At 38.2% G+C, this 20,137-nt stretch overlaps 2 protein-coding genes across 3 annotated transcripts in view; both read left to right on the forward strand.

Annotated features, from left to right (window-relative positions):
• The window catches only part of LOC132151839 (VWFA and cache domain-containing protein 1-like), an 80,308-nt gene extending 71,112 nt beyond the window's left edge, over positions 1-9,196 (forward strand). For both annotated transcript variants that reach the window (XM_059560254.1, XM_059560255.1), the window contains 3 exons: positions 1,386-1,463; positions 4,470-4,571; positions 7,850-9,196. In XM_059560254.1, coding sequence (XP_059416237.1) covers positions 1,386-1,463; positions 4,470-4,571; positions 7,850-8,097 — 428 coding nt within the window. In that variant the 3' untranslated portion in view covers positions 8,098-9,196. The remainder of the gene's footprint in view (positions 1-1,385; positions 1,464-4,469; positions 4,572-7,849) is intronic.
• A 3,959-nt stretch (positions 9,197-13,155) lies between these two features.
• The window catches only part of LOC132151844 (ribonucleoprotein PTB-binding 2-like), a 73,046-nt gene continuing 66,064 nt past the window's right edge, over positions 13,156-20,137 (forward strand). Inside the window, 2 exon segments of the mRNA XM_059560270.1 lie at positions 13,156-13,190; positions 13,192-13,477. Coding sequence (XP_059416253.1) covers positions 13,156-13,190; positions 13,192-13,477 — 321 coding nt within the window.

The following is a 20,137-nucleotide window of genomic DNA, read 5'->3' on the forward strand; positions in this document are numbered from 1 at the left end:
GTATGTGCTTTCCAAGATGGATTGGAACACAGACAAGCACAGTATACTTTGGGCTTCGGATACGCATCTAACAGTCAAATACTCACCAAAATATGCCAGAAGGCCCATGTTGGCAAGTATTTAAATAAACACAGTTAGTTATGTCTTAAGTGAACACAAACAGAGCACAAAATTTAATTTAATGAGTCGGATATTAGAGCCGTGCATTCAGTCTTAGAGTGACAGCAGCCTCGTATACCTGCTGCTGTCCTTAATGTTAATCAAACAAAAAACAAAGAAAAAACACTTACTGCTCTAGACTGAATAACTTTAGTAGCTTCAATAAGAATCCATGTATATATAATTCAGATGATATGATATTTGATTATCAAGAATTGTGAAATTTCACTGGTATAGAAATTTTGATATCATAGCAGCCTTGTTTCCAGCAAATATACTAAATGATAGAGAGCTATCATGAAAAAATATATATTTTCAAGAAGTGTGATATCGCTCACTCCTATTTGTGTTAATTGTGATTATAATATTGTCCAAAATAACCGTGATTATTTTTGCCATAATCAAGCAGCCCTATGTTTTACTCTGTTGTGAATGTGATTTGGTTTTGTTTTAACGGTTACTACTGAATAAAAAAGAATCCGCATTAAAGATTATTGAATTAAAGTCACAGCACATAACACTTGTTACTTCCATTATGTACCATATTTCAGATGGAAACAAGACATTCAAGGATTATAAAAAGTAGACTGGGCCCTTTTTTTTAATCGAAATTGTTTAGACGGGGATGAGTGATCTCTTACAAAGAGTCTGAAAAGGAAAGTTGTTTCAGAGAAAGAGCAAGTAAAACTAACTTTAATGAGGGAAAAATTATTGAGTGCACTTTTAAAGTGTACTACTCCGTGTGAGATATTAAAGCATAGTTGACCGCTAAAAGGACCTTAGAATGATATAAAAGTAATTTAAAGAGCTGAATTTGCTCTTCCTTTCCAGTTTGCTCCCTCATGTCTAAGCTAAATTCAACCTCCATATGTCCACGACTTGGAAGCATAACTTGCATGCAGTATAAATCTGTCTAAATCAGTCTGAGAAGTGCTGCTGTTTACTGTTTTGCAGTTAGATAAACTGTCTAAGAGAGTCCACTTTAGTCTGAATCTGTATTCTAGAAATGAATGCTATATTCCCTTGAATCGGCTTTCTTCAGTTTTTTAATGTCTGGTTGACAAAAAATTGGTTTGAAGAGATTTGATGTCTGTCTTCTTTTTTATGAGAAAGACTCTGGACCAAAAGAAAAGAACAAAGATATATTACATCAAATCTGTTCAGGGTTGCTCCATCTTTCTAATCTTCTCTCATGCCTGTCTTTCTGTCTCTCTCGCTTTCATCAGAGATGTCTGTCAGGATGTCCAACCTGGACAACGAGCGAGATGACAGAGATGATGACAGTCACGAAGACAGAGGAATAAGTAAGATACCCACCTGCTTGCCTGCCTGGCACAGCTTCACAAAAATTAACACAGAAAAACTTTAATGGCCATTTCAGCATTAGTAATTGCACTAGATGCACAATTTTTTTTTATGTACATCAAATCTGCAATATTATACTTTGTACCATTAGTGCTTTTTTTCACTGATTCAGTGCATCAGACCCTTTCATGAATGATAATCCGTGAATTCTTTGTGTATGGTGTGCTGTTTTATTCTCCAAGAGTAAAAAGCCATTCTTGTGTGATAATTGCTTCAAACAGCCATGTGGGTTAGTCTGATGTCGTAATTGGTCTCATCTTTAGTGACAATATGATAATGTGTTGTACAACCCGAATTCCGGAAAAGTTGGGACGTTTTTTAAATTTTAATAAAATGAAAACTAAAAGACTTTCAAATCACATGAGCCAATATTTTATTCACAATAGAACATAGATAACATAGCAAATGTTTAATCTGAGAAAGTTTACAATTTTATGCACAAAATGAGCTCATTTCAATTTTGATTTCTGCTACAGGTCTCAAAATAGTTGGGACGGGGCATGTTTACCATGGTGTAGCATCTCCTTTTCTTTTCAAAACAGTTTGAAGACGTCTGGGCATTGAGGCTATGAGTTGCTGGAGTTTTGCTGTTGGAATTTGGTCCCATTCTTGCCTTATATAGATTTCCAGCTGCTGAAGAGTTCGTGGTCGTCTTTGACGTATTTTTCGTTTAATGATGCGCCAAATGTTCTCTATAGGTGAAAGATCTGGACTGCAGGCAGGCCAGGTTAGCACCCGGACTCTTCTACGACGAAGCCATGCTGTTGTTATAGCTGCAGTATGTGGTTTTGCATTGTCCTGCTGAAATAAACAAGGCCTTCCCTGAAATAGACGTTGTTTGGAGGGAAGCATATGTTGCTCTAAAACCTTTATATACCTTTCAGCATTCACAGAGCCTTCCAAAACATGCAAGCTGCCCATACCGTATGCACTTATGCACCCCCATACCATCAGAGATGCTGGCTTTTGAACTGAACGCTGATAACATGCTGGAAGGTCTCCTTCCTCTTTAGCCCGGAGGACACGGCGTCCGTGATTTCCAACAAGAATGTCAAATTTGGACTCATCTGACCATAAAACACTATTCCACTTTGAAATAGTCCATTTTAAATGAGCCTTGGCCCACAGGACACGACGGCGCTTCTGGACCATGTTCACATATGGCTTCCTTTTTGCATGATAGAGCTTTAGTTTGCATCTGCTGATGGCACGGCAGATTGTGTTTACCGACAGTGGTTTCTGAAAGTATTCCTGGGCCCATTTAGTAATGTCATTGACACAATCATGCCGATGAGTGATGCAGTGTCGTCTGAGAGCCCGAAGACCACGGGCATCCAATAAAGGTCTCCGGCCTTGTCCCTTACGCACAGAGATTTCTCCAGTTTCTCTGAATCTTTTGATGATGTTATGCAATGTAGATGATGAGATTTGCAAAGCCTTTGCAATTTGACGTTGAGGAACATTGTTTTTAAAGTTTTCCACAATTTTTTTACGCAGTCTTTCACAGATTGGAGAGCCTCTGCCCATCTTTACTTCTGAGAGACTCTGCTTCTCTAAGACAAAGCTTTTATAGCTAATCATGTTACAGACCTGATATCAATTAACTTAATTAATCACTAGATGTTCTCCCAGCTGAATCTTTTCAAAACTGCTTGCTTTTTTAGCCATTTGTTGCCCCCGTGCCAACTTTTTTGAGACCTGTAGCAGGCATTAAATTTTAAATGAGCTAATTAAGTGGATAAAAGTGTAAAATTTCTCAGTTTAAACATTTGCTACGTTATCTATGTTCTATTGTGAATAAAATATTGGCTCATGTGATTTGAAATTCCTTTAGTTTTCATTTTATTAAAATTTAAAAAACGTCCCAACTTTTCCGGAATTCGGGTTGTACATTTTATAATCAGAGGCATTTACAATACCATCTGATTTACGTCACAAAGTTGTTTTAATCCGTTTTTGTGCTTTGCATAACTGTAAGAAACATACATTATGAAACAATGCATTACTGTAAGAAATCTAAATGAATAACACTCAGTATGTATGTAATACTGATTATTAGTGCAGTGCAAAGAATTGGAAAAATGTAAACACCATACTCCTACTATAGACTCAGTTTTTAAAAACAGACAAAACGTACAGTACAGAAGGGTACTTCCAATGGTCGCCTGCCCAATTGACTACCATTGTAAGTGCATTGTAAGTTATTTAAATTTTTGTTTTACAAACTTAGGGCAATTTATGATATTTGGGCAACATGCAATGAAAAAAGGAAGTATAATAATGAGAGTAGTAACTAAGTAAACTTTTCGCATAACACCTCATATTTCATAGAGTTATTGATATACAATTCCTTCCCTATTCACTTATTATGTCTCCCTAAAATGCCTGATAAGCATGAAGGATATCCTGGTGTCCACTACAGTGGACATGTATGAAACTGATGCATGTCTGTCAACAGAAAGTCATGTTCTGCTTTGAAACCCCACTAAAGTTGTCCTGAGATCTTCATTTATGACAAACACTTTGAATATTTGTCCAATTTAAATGATAATCACAAATATTGGAATATTCCTATGAGAGTGCTAAATCTGATCATTCTGTTAGTATCGGTGAAGACCAGGGGGAAGAAGTGTTAATGATCAAACCTCCAAACATTTGGTTTCTCTCTTTGTACAGGACACCCAGAGTTTAAACTGTGGCCTGTATGTTCTCAGAGAAACTTGATAACATATAATGTTTTCTACAGGGGACAGTAAATGCCTATAAGACTAGAGTGATATGGTGATATCTTTTTTTTATTTTAATTTTAAGTTCATCCCCAGTATAACCTTTATATGAGAAGTATATACAAGTATGTTATTGCCTTTTCAATGATCTGTACTCGTACACTATACTGGCCAGCTGGAGACCCAAGTGTGGCTCTGTTTCTCTCTCTCTCTCTGCAGTTAGTAACACTCGATTCATTGCTGCTGTTATTGAGAGGCACACACACAGCCCAGAACGACGACGGAGGTACTGGGGGAGGTCAGGGACTGAAAGTGACCATGGTAAGTGTGTGTGTGTGTGTGTGTATGTGTGTGTGTGTGCGCACTCCTTCCTCAAAGTCTAAACAAAAACGATATTAGTACTGTATGTCTGAAAAGATCCTTTTGAAATAAGGGTCAAAGACAAATTCAAAGACGTGACCATCAAATTTCTCATTTAGAAATATATTGAGTTTTATTATTGAAATAAAGCAAAGCCAGGGAGCTCAGTGTATGCTTGTGTTCGGTCTGTATTTCATTGGCAGCTCTAGGCTTGGGTTACATGGAGTCTTCAGTACATGCTAAATCTGCCGCCCCTCAGGGACGAGGCTTTCTGGAGATCATTGTGTAACCAGCAAGAGGAGAAAGGGCAGCCCTATTCCACGAGGAGATGTGCAATGAGAGACATGGAGGAAGAAAGCCAGCAAAGTGGGTAGATTGAGAGATGCGAGAACAGTTAAAGGTGGCAAAGACCAAGTACAAAAAAGTCTTCCCTGTATATTTATTTGGCAGGGTTAAAGTTCGCCTCCCACTGGCTGTTAAGTCATCCAGCTTAAGGGGTCTTTTAAAGCAATATCGATTTGGCTTTTGAGTTTGTGTATGCAGGAGAACAGCATGGAAGCCTTTTCCTGTGTGCTCTGACTCATTATCGCTCCACCAACACAGAGATTTTTCACCAGGAGCAACGTAGATATAGGAATATTTGCTTCAGATCAAGGCTTAAAAATATCTCTTAACAGAAATGCGTTTTCTGCCAGGAACTGGGATGCTTTTTAGTACTTGTTTGCTTGCTTGGCTCTTTGATATGTTTAGGGATAGATCCTGATCCAGAATTGGTATCCCATCACTGCTAGGGTGACCACCCGTCCCGCGTAGCGCGTGCGCGCACAGCGTTTGAAGCCCAATTCATGCGTCCCACAAATTGAGACTGTGTCACGCATAATCAATGCTTGCTCAAAAAAAGTTGGTCGCTCTATATCTTCGAGTCCCAGGCAGCCAAACGAACATTACTTGACAGTTCAGCACGCTACTGTTGCCACACCCACCCCTCAGTTGAACTGCTTAGGTTGTTGTCAACTTTTTCGTTGTTGTCATGACAGCACACGCACGTAGATACCAGACACACTGGGAAGGAACTTTTAGATGCATGCTTTACGATTCGAAAAATGGAGAAAGTGAGGCACCGCCATCATCATTTAAAAAAGAGAAGGTACGTCCTGTTTCAAACTGCCTTTACTAACATGCACGTTCACCATCCTTTCTCCTCCTTCTCGTTACGTGAACCTCTGGAGTTGTGAGTTTAGTCTTTTTTTTTTTTTTAACTGTTCCTGTGGTGTTAAGCAACTACAATTCATTTTAATCCTATAATTTTAAATCATAATTTATTTAAAGTGAATAAATTGAAATGAAAAATAAATAAAATAGCTAAAGTAAATCGTAAGTGGAAGTGCATCTGTCAATTCTGTCATGAGCATACATCAGCAATTACACATGTTTAGGGGAATAGGGCATTATTAATATCACTGTTGGGAACGTTACTTTAAAAAAGTAATTAGTTATAGTTACTCACTACTTGTTCCAAAAAGTAACTGAGTTAGTAACTGAATTACTCTATAATAAAAGTAACTCGTTACCAGGGAACGTAACTATTTGCGTTACTGTAAAAAAAAAAAAAAAAGTTGCTATGTCAAAGAATTGTTTTTTTTTGGAGCAGTTTTCACAAGTCAGTTAAAATGAGTAGAACAGACAGGTGTTCGTACATAACTTTCAATATTTATTGCACGTCAACAGACAGCAAGAGTTTTATCTTCCAAGTATTATCTTTGTAAGAAAAGTGTTTTTGGCCACTAGCTTTGTAGATACGTGTGTCACAGAATACATATACACATTACATGCACGTTCTTGCCTTTGACCACAATGAATTTGAATTAGTGCTTATATCTCCACCTTGAAAATGCCAACTTTTCATCGGATTGCTCCTGACTCGCCATCGGCGTTATTCCAAACACTGATTAATATACCATGTAAGGTGGTATGTGCTAGAAATGGGTAAACCACTATCAGTGATTCTGCCCATGGGGTGGGGGCACCGCCGCGCAAGGCAGTGTCCCACATTGTCCCTCAGAAACATACCCCTTGTCCCCCCTTGGGCTTATTAGCAGGTGGTCACCCTAATCACTGCAGAGTTTCAAAGCTGATTCCAGATCCTTTCTGAGACGGCTCATGCAAACATTGATCAAAGTCAGGATCATAAGAGGTTTTTTACTTTTATTTTCACCTCCAATCCCGTTTCAAATGTCACATGTGGCTGGACGGTTGGCAATCTGACAGTGGGACAAGACCTTTTTTGTGCTTTCTGTATTGGGCCTTAATTTAATTCAGAATGTGCTGTGACTGTTATTATGTTAAGTTTCCAACTGTTTGTTTGTTTTTGTATGCTTTGTGAGCTCCTCTTCCACTGTACAAGTTAAGTTGTCAGCAACTGTCTAATCTGTTATTCACTTCAACTACTTCATGTGTCTTTTGTATTGCTGTTTAAACAGGAACATCAGCAATTTGACGGGAAAATAGATTTGGGAAGATAACAATAACACTGACATCAACTTCTTCTTTTAACAAGATTTTAAGTTAAATTTTATGTAGAGAGGAAGGTGTATGTTTCAGATGATAACTCATCAACATTTGTTCCTAGTTTTTTTTTTTGTTTGTTTGTTTGTTTTTTCTCAAAATTCAGCTTTGCTGTCATAGGGATAAATTAAAATAGAAACAGTTGTCATAATATTTTACAATATTACTGTTTTTACTGTATTTTATATATATGTGTGTGTGTGTGTGTGTGTGTATATATATATATATATATATATATATATAAATATATATATATATGTATATATATATATGTAATTATTTTCACAAAATACAGATTTTCTTTATAAATGGTCAAAAAGTTTTATTGCAATTCAAACTGCTCTTACTGCTTGGCGTAGTTTCACATTACGCTATCATGAGTCTGTCAGATTACTACAAAATGAGATTAATATTTCTTTAAAATGTTTGGGTTTTGTGTGAGGAGTGTTAGATTAGAATGGATTAGGATGAATAGATAAATTAGCAAATTAAGTGATCATGTTTATAACTAGTGACAGTGATATAACGAAGTTCAAATTTCCAATCTCTTCAGCTGTTGTTTTAGAGATACAAAGAGCTGTTAGCAACACTTGTAGAACATTTAAGATTCAAAGTGAATTTATACTGTAGCTTCTGAAAATATTGATTGTGATTCCTTGTCTGTTTATATGTAGGTTACAGCACCATGAGCCCTCAGGAGGACAGCGAGAACCCGCCCTGCAACAATGATCCTCTCTCTGCGGGTGTTGATGTGGGCAATCACGACGAGGACCTAGACCTGGACACACCTCCACAGACAGCTGCTCTTCTCAGCCACAAGTTCCACCCTTATCGGCACCCGCACACACACCACCCCCTGCACTTGCACACGCATTATCTCCAGGCTGCCGTCACCGTGCACAGCGTGGATGCCGAGTGCTGATCTTTTCCACCTGTGACCCCAAACCAACCACCAACCCTGCCTTTGATGCCACTTCTAGCTTCAGCCACCACCTCCATTCAGGCCCTGCAAAACCAAGGAGAGAACCTTGTTGAGAATGGGGGCGAACTTTTGACCTCTGTAGAGGTCAATAAGGAGTGCATTTGGCAGGTGTATACAATACAAAGCTCCTTATGTTTTTTTTTTTCCCAAGAAACAATGAAGTTAAAAGGATTATTTTTCTACTATTTATTTAACAGGAGTGGAGATGGAGGTAATGATTGTGGAAAAAATGAAATTGACTGACTGAATTTGTCAGCTTTCTATTTGGCCTATGGATCCCATTTTAGGACCTGGCCCAGGTTTTCTCCTCATCTAGACTGCAAAGCAGCTTTGAAGGATTCGATTCATGGCACATTTGAGTCATCTGCATGCCATGAGAATTTCATGTGGGGAGAGTAAACAAAACATTTCATGGAACGATAGACACAAATGCCTGCGCTGCACATCAAGGAGACGAGACAATGTGGCGTATTCTGAGGAGCTGTCACTCACCGTTTTTTTTTTTTTTTTTGACAGTGTGAGATGATGGTGAATCTCAAGACACTGTGCAATGTGACCAAGGTGTTCTGGGCCACAAACCCAGTGCAGGATATTTGAAATATTTTAAAGATGACTGGGAGAGAGACTATGCTCAGTTCTGCCACTGTGTGTATAAGCTCTCATTGTATTTTTGTCAGCCCAATTATTTTACATTTGGTGTACGAGAGCGAGAGAGAAAGAGTGTGCATGTGTTGGTGCTTGTGTGTGTAATTGTGTGTGAATGTGGTGGATGTGTGATGCCGCAGATGGATCGTCTCCAATAATGTTGTCATTTTTTAAAGTCATTAGTAAGTATTGATGGAAAGCCATGATATTTTTCAGATCTTTCTAAACCCATGTGCACTTTTAAACAACTGCTTGTCTACTGATATGTAGACATTGTGCTCCTATAATTTTAGAGGGATTGTGTCTATTGTTTAAAGAATGAAATGATATACCATGTATATACATCTAAAGTTTAACAAAGTAGCTATAAATGTGTCATACACTACAACCCTTTTATCCTCGTCAGAAGTGTTTTATTGAGTTTTTCTGAACATGTTTTTAAATTACATTGAAATTTGGCTGGGGGGAAAAGCTTATGAATAGTTTGATTATGGTTTTCATTTATCTGTGATAAGAAATCATGCCCAAAATCATGAATCACATGAACAAAACAACTTTTCACACATTATGATACAGAAGTCTGGTACATTAGTTCTGTCCAGGCATGTCCCTGTGAAATTTTAGCCTCAATCCGTTACAGTGACAGTTATATGTAAGCATACCTTACAGACTGCTGAATCACTTCTATGAATTATATTTTATGTGCTTAAATTTCAGTCTGTGTGCAGCTATCATTCTTATTTTGGTCAAATAAGCCTTCACATTTTTGCCCATTATATGCTGTATAAGGGGAAATTTGCCTATTAAAGGCGTTTCAGCTAAATTAAAATGTTTTGAGCTAGTTTCACACCAACTGAAGGGGTGAACTTGACTTTTGACCTTTATAGTTACTGAAAAATATCCCATATATGTTAACTTCCCCATGTGACATCAAGCCCCAATGTCTTCTAATTATTAGTAGTCAATATTTAGTTAACATTACAACTTTCTCTCACGCCTTTATTTTTCTATCGTATATTTCTTTAAGTATATCCATTATAACGCGCAAATAAGATTTCGCATCTTTCAGGTTGATGTGACTCCCTTTCGTTTTTTTAAATATCAAATGCTTAAATTGTCAGTCTAAATGAAAAAAAAAAGCACTGGGATCTATGGGGTAGGATTAAAATATAAGCCTACACCATTATGACATAATCAACCCATTACTGACCTACATGTACAGTTTTTGTCGCGGTCACACACGGATAACGGGCAAATAAGTTCATGTGACGTGCAGGGCATTCATCGCTGGGATTTTAAGGTCATTAGGTGCTAGGGCACCGCTGATCCTTGGTGGATAATTTTAACCTGAACACAAGGTGTGTGAACACAGTGTGATAGGCATCAAAGACAAAGTAGAGCACTTCTGTTAAATTGGGGCCATGGAAGAGACAGCATTATTTTTACGAATCGGTTCTTTTGAACAGTTTGTTTTAACGAACCGGTTTAAAAAAAAGATTCATCTAGCGCCCTGCCAAAAACGCCATCACGGCATATTACCTGCTTTAAAAATGTTCCAGTGTGTCATGTAAGCATATTTTATACTTCATCCATTTCATTTTGGTAATTTCATAACGGTGTTTATTGTAATTTCATGTAATGTGTTCAGTTTCTTTCTCCCATGATTTGCACTGCAAAACAAAATCATTTAAAACTTTAAAAAATTACATGTTATAGTAAAAACACAATTTATTAAAACGAACTCAAATCAGTCAAATTCTCATAATTAATCACTGGTTCTCGGCTAAGGCTCCGATTGATTCGGACCGATTCAGTGCGATTCATTTAGACTCGTTTTATGAACCAGTTTAACTCATTGAAAATCATTCGATTTGAAAGAATCATTCGTTTACGAATCGGACATCGCTAGTCGAAGCTTTAGAGAAAACCAGTTGCACAAGTTCACATCTTCTCAAATTTCTGTCATTCTATCGCAAGGCAAACGTATCCTGTGAAATGTGAAAATCGTTCAGTTTAATTAACGTTACTTATTGTTCTCGTTCTTCTGTTCCAGGTTTACAGTGTTTACCTCAGAGTAATTCATGCATCAAATGAATAAATTGTCAGTGGATTCACGATGCTTTGGACGACAACACACACACACACACACACACACACACGTGACCACCTGTCCCGCGTAGCGCGTGCGCGCACAGCGTTTGAAACCCAATTCATGCGTCCCACAAAATGCTTGCTCAAAAAAAGTTGGTCGCTCTATAGGCTATCTTCGAGTCCCAGGCAGCCAAACGAACATTACTTGACAGTTCAGCACGCTACTGTTGCCACACCCACCCCTCAGTTGAACTGCTTAGGTTGTTGTCAACTTTTTCGTTGTTGTCATGACAGCGCACGCACGTGCATACCAGACACACTGGGAAGGAACTTTTAGATGCATGCTTTACGATTCGAAAAATGGAGAAAGTGAGGCACCGCCATCATCATTTAAAAAAGAGAAGGTACGTCCTGTTTCAAACTGCCTTTACTAACATGCACGTTCACCATCCTTTCTCCTCCTTCTCGTTACGTGAACCTCTGGAGTTGTGAGTTTAGTCTTTTTTTTAACTGTTCCTGTGGTGTTGAGCACCTACAATTCATTTTAATCCTATAATTTTATAATTTATTTCAAGTGAATAAATTGTAATGAAAAATAAATAAAATAGCTAAAGTAAATCGTAAGTGGAAGTGCATCTGTCAATTCTGTCATGAGCATACATCGGCAATTACACATGTTTAGGGGAATAGGGCATTATTAATAGGCTATACCATGTAAGGTGGTATGTGCTAGAAATGGGTAAACCACTATCAGTGATTCTGCCCATGGGGTGGGGGCACCGCCGCGCAAGGCAGTGTCCCACATTGTCCCTCAGAAACATACCCCTTGTCCCCCCTTGGGCTTATTAGCAGGTGGTCACCCTAACACACACACACATAATGAGTCGGATATCTCCGCCCACGCACACTACGCACTCAGCGCTGCTCGCGGTGAGGAGTTCAAGGTTGGTTCCCATCACCCTTTACATAAACACACGCGCGTCCCAGCTGCGCGCTCTGCCCGCTCCAGCACTCGCTCGATCGCCCACGCGCTATTTTTGCGAGCCATTGAAATATTCTGGTCTTTTCTCTCACTCCCACTCACACGCGCTGAATCACTGCTTTAGTTCATGTTCCGGTAATTCAAATGAACTCATATGATATAGGCTATGTAACGGTTTACGTTGCTATATTTTACAATTTCGTTGTTTTTTTTTAACCGCCACCTCCAAAAATTACACAGAAAATCTTACGCTACATAATGATGATGATTGTGGTTGTTGTTATTATTATTATTATTATTAATAATGTGATTGTTACAATTATTGTCTTGTCGGGGGAAAAATCCAAAAACAGAAAAAAGTGCAATCCCCAGATTTAATGCGATCATCTGTAAATATTGTTGACGTGGGATGTGTAGCTGCTGAAACTGCAAGTGTTCATTCAGGGCTATTCTAAGGACTCCTGTGATGGAGTCTGCCAGGAGATGGCATTTAGCACACCCACAAGAGACGCACAAGTCATTCATTCCACACCAGAGCCAGTGTATAATGAGTCAATAGATCTGTCAGGCATGCTATCAGATGTTTCTGCCATACACATCTCTCCCAATATACAGACTAAATTATTTCTGAGCTAAGAATGTCAGCATGTCCATACAGTAGCTTTCATGCAGTCACTTAATAGTTTAAAATGTAAAGCAGAAATTTTTAGACACATTACTGGCAGTTACAATGTTTGCTCCATGAACGAAAATAGAAGAATGCAGTCAAAGCTGGAAAAATGTTGCGCTTCTCTGAGCAACACACAGCAGTGGTGTTAAGTTAGCTAATCAGCAAATCGGTTGAGTGAATGATTCAATAAACAGTGACTTTTCCCCACCTACTGGTAAGAACTCGCCACTACTGTACAGAGTTGTCAGCCTGTCTGGATCACAAAACAGTGTTATACGAATACAAGTGAAAAGTTGGAACGCTGATTTGGAAATCCATAATGCTCTTTATTTTGGAACTACTAAAAATATAGTAAATATCAGAATAAGAATTGCTGTCACATATTACATAACCACAGACTGTTATAGAACAGTTGTTTTTTATTTATTTGTTGCTTTCGTAAATTTATATGACATTGATTGTTATTATTATTTTATTTTTTTATATGATACCGTCCTGTTAAGAAGGGGGAAATAAAGTAATAGTCATAATGTGTTTAGTTTTCCATCGCTGGAGGTCGCCAGCTGTACTGTGCTGGGGCTGACCACACTTACTTTCAAGAGTGCCATTGATGGGTTTGACTCGAAGCACAGACGCCCACCGATCCGCTCCGCGACTCACTTTCCACCGAGCGCTGCAAGATGGCGGCCGCTTCATCCATCCAGCCGCCGAGCGTGGACGAGATAAAGCGTGACAATTCACCTCACCCCGAGTCCGACAGCCCCGCGAGCCGACAGGACGAGGACGCAGCATCCGAGGGGACCACCATCCTCAGAGATCTACCGGAACTTGATCCCGAGGAAATCGAAAAAAGGTTGGAGAAAACTCGCAGAGAGCTGAGCAACAGGAGGAAGATCCTTATAAAGAACCTGCCACAGGATACAACCAACCAGGTAGAGAGATTTACATACATCAGCCTGACAGGTGAAAGTTACAATGCTCACTAGTTCATGGGACAAAAGTGCTTTTCAGTAGCTTTAAAAAACAAATAAAAAACAATCATTTTAAGAGTGTTTGTTAGTTAAGATAGCCTACATAAACGAGTTTTGTTATTCTACAAGTTTGCATGCAGCAAACAGATATTTAAGCGCACCACCGCAACGATGAATATGTTTCAGCCAAAATAAATAAATAAATAAAATGGCAAACGCACATCAGTTACAAAAAGTTAAATAAAAGCAATTATTAGTTTGAAAGACGGATAATGGGTATAGCCTACGAAAGTAAACGTAAACAGTTCAATCTAAGTGACGTTGAAAAAGATGAATTAATAGATCAGCGTTGCATCTTTTACGTCCATCATCGGGAAAACCTGTCGGTACAGTACAGTTTGCGCGCGACTCAAAACGTAAACAGTGCCACATTTCTATTGTAAAACACCGCTGAAATTATACGAAAACAAATAAGCGGAAAATATGCAGTAGCTAGGCTAAAATAACAGCCCGACGGCATCTTTGGATGAACCCCTCTGTGCAGAGTTCCGCCGAAAACGAGCCGCTCACCGGAGCAAGTCTGTCGAGTTGAGCGTGTATCAAGCTTTCCGTCTTATGTGCCCCGACAACCTCATAAATACGACTCCAATACCATTAACCAGTATGCAGCTTAACATATATGTTCCGTAGAACTGGTGATAAACTAGACATTTTTCGAAAACAATTATGTTACTACAAAAACTCAACGAGTTTCGTTTTAATAAACCCTACTATAGGGTTTATTTTGTTTTAGTTGTGTTTTTTGTTTTGTTATACTTTGTTAATCATTGCTTATTACAACTCTAATTATATTTAATTAAGAGCACGGCTTGTTGGCTTGTTGTTTTCTCCGCGGGGCGGCTCTTATTCATTGGCCGGTTGTGGTTGGATGTTGTCTGGAGGATGTTTGCTCATGGAGACAGACAGGCGGACTGAGATCCGTTCAGACACGGAGAACAGCACAACGGTGAGCTCAACTCTTGAGTGGGAGATTTTCATATTCAACGAGCTGAGGTGGCTGCTGCCCATGGCATTTCCTGCAGTTTCCCTCAACGTTATTAATGTCAGTAAACATGTCAGACACATGGGTCCTTGAGGGAAGTGTAATATTTCCCAGCTCCAGGAGATGAATGTAGCTAATATCTAATTGTCAGAATCTGCTGAGCAGATGACACTGCCTGCACTGGACGTTTGCACTTCTACAATGCACAAAACATGCACTTTCATATAAAGTTGCGTGGTGAATATCTCATGCAGTAGCATGTTTTAATTGATTCTGTTAATATGTTTAATTGTTATTGGCATTATTTAAGATAGCCTGTAATGCATGTTGTATTACGGGCACCTATAACCTTACACCGCACTACAGTGAGTAACAGTTTGGAGAAGAGTGTCAGGTGCACACCGCAGCTGTGATCAGGTCACAGAGTAGCGGCTTATCACTGGGAACACATGTCAGGCAAAGCAGCTCAGTCTCTTTTTCTGTCTGTGTTCCTCATTTATACAGACACAATCACTCTGCTCTCCTTATACTGAATAATTTAGGAGCAGGTCAATCAAAGGTTTGGGCAGGAGAAATGTTAGAAATGAACACTTCCGATGAACACAGCGCCAAACTTTAGATTGTAGTTTAGGTTAGGGAAATCGTAAACGATCGCGGATATGGAGACACGGGATGCAATTCGCTCTGTTGTGGAGAATATTCATTGCATTTGCCTACTGAAGCCCGAACATGAAGTGTGTTTGTTTCACATTTTGAATGGAGGTGAAGTTGTGGCCCAACTCCCGAGTCCTGACAGGTTTTGGGAAAAGTTTTCATTTATCAACTGTTACCGATCGTCAGCGAGAAACTGGGGAGGCCAAAGTCCGGCAAGGCGATAATTGTGATTGTGTCCCCCTTGGTTGCTAACACACAGGATCAGGTTAAAGAGGCAGCAAAATTCACTCAATGTTTTTTTTTTTTTTTTTCGCAGAATACCGGTGTCTGTGTTTACTACAGAAGTTTGAGGCGGCTGAGCTGGCGCATAACACACGTCATAACCAAACGTTATGTGATTGGCTTACGGGTACACCAACAATTTTAAACTTCAGACAAGTGCCCCCCACCCCCACAAGAAAGTAAACGCTTGTCAATTATGCCCTTCCAGACTCGCAGAGTTTGTTTGGTATTACCTGGCTAGCATCTACCAACCAAAGAAACATGAAAAAGATTAACCCAGTAACTTTGTCTTGGTAAGCCTTTCTCTGCATGCGTCTAAGAAAACGAGTGTGTCAGATTTCGCTCCCTTGGTGACGTTGCAAAGGAATCTCATTATAATGTTTCCGTCCCTTAATCCGTAAATTTATACCAAGCAGCAACCTCCCGCTGTCTCTTGTGAAGCCAACAAGGAAGTGACTTAAACTGTAATTCATCGACTGGCCGCTTGAGGCTGGCTGCAAAAGGGAGTCAATCCCATAGACTCCCCATGTTAAAATGTCCAACTTTACAGCAGAAAAAAACATGTTTACAGCCTGGTTCAAAAAATGATTTTAGTCCACATAGCTAGCTAATTTTGCCCTTCATCTGTGAGGGGAGTGAATTTTTTTTTGCTATAACTCATCCGTTTAAATTATATTAAGCCTTAAAGTTCTGCATAATTAATGGAGCGGCCACTTGAGTGACAGATGGATTGCCGCTGCTGTCACCACTGTCAAGCTAGGTGGGTGTGGTTTCGGCAACCAGCTCCCAACTTTTTGCCAATTTTTTCGATTATCCGAGAGTGACGTGCGGTGACACCAGCTCCTGCCTAGATGGTGACAGCCAGCTCCTGCCACTTTTGACTTTCAAAAATGCTCTTCGGAAACATATGGGTGATGTCACGGACACTACGTCCATGTTTTTATACAGTCTGTGGTTTATACCCACGATGCTGTCATTTTAATTTAACAAATGACAATGGTATAACATCTCTAATGCCATGGCGAAAGTCTGAACAAAACATACTAACTGTCTTGCTGTAATAGAGTGCCGAAGTTATGACGTCAGTTTGTAGGCCAACCCGGAAGTTAGCGGCGCATGGGTTCCCTCGATCGAAAAGCCATGCATTTTCCCCATAGACTTTTGGAAAATCGCAAAAAATAAGATCTGTGTTCAACAAAGAGTTATGACCCTTACACGTTTTGTCTATCAAGATAATCTTTACAAATTACTCCAAAATGTATACATTTTGAAGCCTAAATAAATCCGTCAGATATAAAATGCTAACGGTAGGCTATAAACGGACTACAGCACACCATGGTCGCGGATCAACGTCATCATCAAGCTTCCTCAAACTTTATTTAAAAAAACACGCTCGCTCATTATGATCTGCGCTGTGTATGAACACTTATCCACTTCTCCATGAGAATATTGCCTATTCATTTTTTTTTTAATGTTAGAAACTAATTTTGTTTATGTGTGTCTCTCTGAAGATTTTTTTAAAATCTTTTGTTAATGTTTTATGTAATATTTTGTTATTTTATATAAACCTTAATATTATTTTCTTTGTGATTAAGATTATTATGCCTTATCATTGTGCCCCAAATAAACTTTAAAGACTATCTTTCACTGTATAATGTTTGATTGTATGTTTGCATACCATTTGCTAATTCACCAGAAAAAAAAACGCGCTTTTACCATCTCAGAAGCACTAAGGTTAGCTATGGCCATATCAATTTCCATTATTATGTCCCTTTTTCTTAGACGATAGAAAAACCATAGATTGAGGAGAGAACCACTATAAATCTGGACATGTAGAACAGTGCAGCTTAGATGCTGATTTACTTACCCGTATTGTAAGGGCCAGCATGAAGGACAAGGTTTATCGAGTCTCGGTAAGTAAAACTAGGGAGGGATAACGTTACAGGAGTTATAATAGTGTTCTATGTATTTAAGATAACTATACAAACAATCTCTGAACAAGCATAACACAGTTAAATTCCAAACATTTAATATAATAGTTGTATATAATTACATATGTTGAATTTAAAGAGAATTGTCCAATAACATCAACAAATGCTTATTATAATACAATATAAATAAACCATATATGTTCCCTGGATAAACCATATATACTCATTTTGTTCACATTTTCTATATATTTTTACCTGGTAATCCACAAGCCCCAATGTGAGAGCCAGTGTAGTAAATTTGATCTTGCATTCACATTACTGTGAGCTGACTGGAGTGTAGTTACAATAGTATACAAGTAGTATACAATAGTTTAACATTAAATTTTTGGTATTTTTCAGACAGGCGACTTACAATGCATTCAGGCTATACATATCAGCGTGTTCTCTGGGAATTGAACTCGCAACCCTTTTGCATAGTTAATAAAATGCTCTAATAACTGAGCCACAGAAACCTTACAGCAAGAGCTGTAGTAAACATCTTTATTTTCATAAAATAAGTAAACTGAAAACAAACTATATACTAATTGCAAAAACTGTTGTCACAACGTGTCTCTACAGGGAAAGATGACATTGTTGCTACAATGGATGGATGAACATTTCAGGGAGTATGAATGATCTTCCAAAATGTATCCAGTGGGAACATGGTTTGTGGATAAAAACAAAACAGGGACATTTTTTCCCCTGCAGGAAAATGACAGCTGCAGATGCGATCTGAGGATAAATTCAAAATAAGCAATGTTAGTTTTATGGAAGTTACACCTTTACAGATTAAAATTACAATGTGGGGTGGGGGAAAATCACACAATAAAATATTTGTATTATATTAGAATGGAGTTTTTTAGCATTTACATTAATCTTCTTCATTGATCTGTCAACGTTTATATGGCACATTAAATATAGTTACTACTAAATACATTTAAATACATTTACTACTAAAATAACAAAGATCATTCATTATCATTGTTACCTAATGCCTTAACTAATGCTGTTTACAAATACAATCATATTATTTTAAGTGGGTAAAAGCCAAGTTCACAAATATCAGGGTGCAGGACCCACCCTTTCTATAATTATATTTCTCGACGTAACGTTAGCCTTTAATAAGACTGCAGCGGATCTAATCTATTAAACAGTGGCAAAGTAAACAAGCATTTAGATATTTTAAGAGAAAGACAAAGGTATTTTAGCTGTTGATTTGCTTATGAAAAAGGTTTATTCTTGCTAGCCTTTTTAACTCCATCTGACCGTCAAAGTTACAATAGCGTTTTAAGCAATATGCACCATTAAAGTTTCGTCGTGGCCACATTAAGGCAGTAAATACGGTGTTCAGATGGAAATCATCGTTGTGTGAGCTTACCTTACGGCACGAACCCAGAGTCTCCGCTGGGTAACATCGGACGGAAAACGAGCTTCTTTCATTCGACGACTTGTGCTTGCATCTCGGGACAAAACAAAACACCATTGTCGAACTACAGTCTCTCCACAGAAATAAAGAACTGGTAATCGGTTACCTTAATATCACAGAATTCTGTGTACAATAATATTTGTAAAAACTACAACTTGAAAAGACTAAATATATAACGTTATGTATATTAACTGAAAGGTGAACTGAACGTGAGGCTGAAACCATAGACAGTAAAGGCTGAAACGTGGGCTAGTGAGAGATTTCATGTTTGTCTTGATGACGTCTAAAGTCCCCGCCAAAGGATGTAGTCCCTTCAAGCAACTTGTTAGCAACCACCGTTTTTAAGACACAATAAAGTTTAAAAAAATCACAAACAGGTTATAACTGGTGTGTTTTATGTCATAGATCAAAACGTGAAAATATTTAGAGGCTTTGTTAACCACAGACCTTATTTCAGGCGATTTAGTAAAAACCCATTCAAAAAACCCATAGACGTAAGGGCGAGGGAACCCATAGCGCTAAAATGCTAACTCACTTCCGGGTTTTGGCCTACAAAGTGTCGTCATAACTTCGGCATTATCAAAATAGGCATTTTCAAAATGATATAATAAATGATCTGCGGAGTATTTTGAGCTAAAACTTCACAGACACATTCTGGGGACACCAGAGACTTATTTTACATATTGTAAAAATGGGCACAATGTGTCTCCTTTAAGAATTGTCTAAATAGTGTTTTATTAATTTTACATTAGTTTTAGTTATTTTAATACAGCAAGTTAAACTAAATGAAAATGAAAAATACTGAACTAGCTGAAATATATTTATTTTTTATTATTTAATTTAAAGTAGCAGTTTTAATTTTAGTTAACTAATTTAAATATGAAACAAATTATTATGCGGTCCCCAATCTGTCAACTGTATATATCTGAATGTAAAGTTATTGGAATGCCTGTTCCCTACCACGCAATCAGTAACTACCCCTAAATAAAAATATATCTAAAACATTTCAGTATTTAGAGTAAAAATGTATTCTTAAAATTTAAGTTTGCTTAGAGCTCAGGAATATATCATACTTGAGTTGTAGTCATGTAGAGGTCATTGCATACTGTTTACGTAGTGTTGCTGGCTAGAATAAATAGTTTTTCATAATTCCTTGGGTATTGCACACAGTAACAACTGCTAGTTCTCCATACATGTTTGTCAGTGCCAGGAGCCAGGCTAGTAGATAAGCTTGTCCTACCTAGCAA

The sequence above is a fragment of the Carassius carassius genome, chromosome 10, assembly GCF_963082965.1.
Source record: "Carassius carassius chromosome 10, fCarCar2.1, whole genome shotgun sequence".
NCBI classification, from domain to species: domain Eukaryota; kingdom Metazoa; phylum Chordata; class Actinopteri; order Cypriniformes; family Cyprinidae; genus Carassius; species Carassius carassius.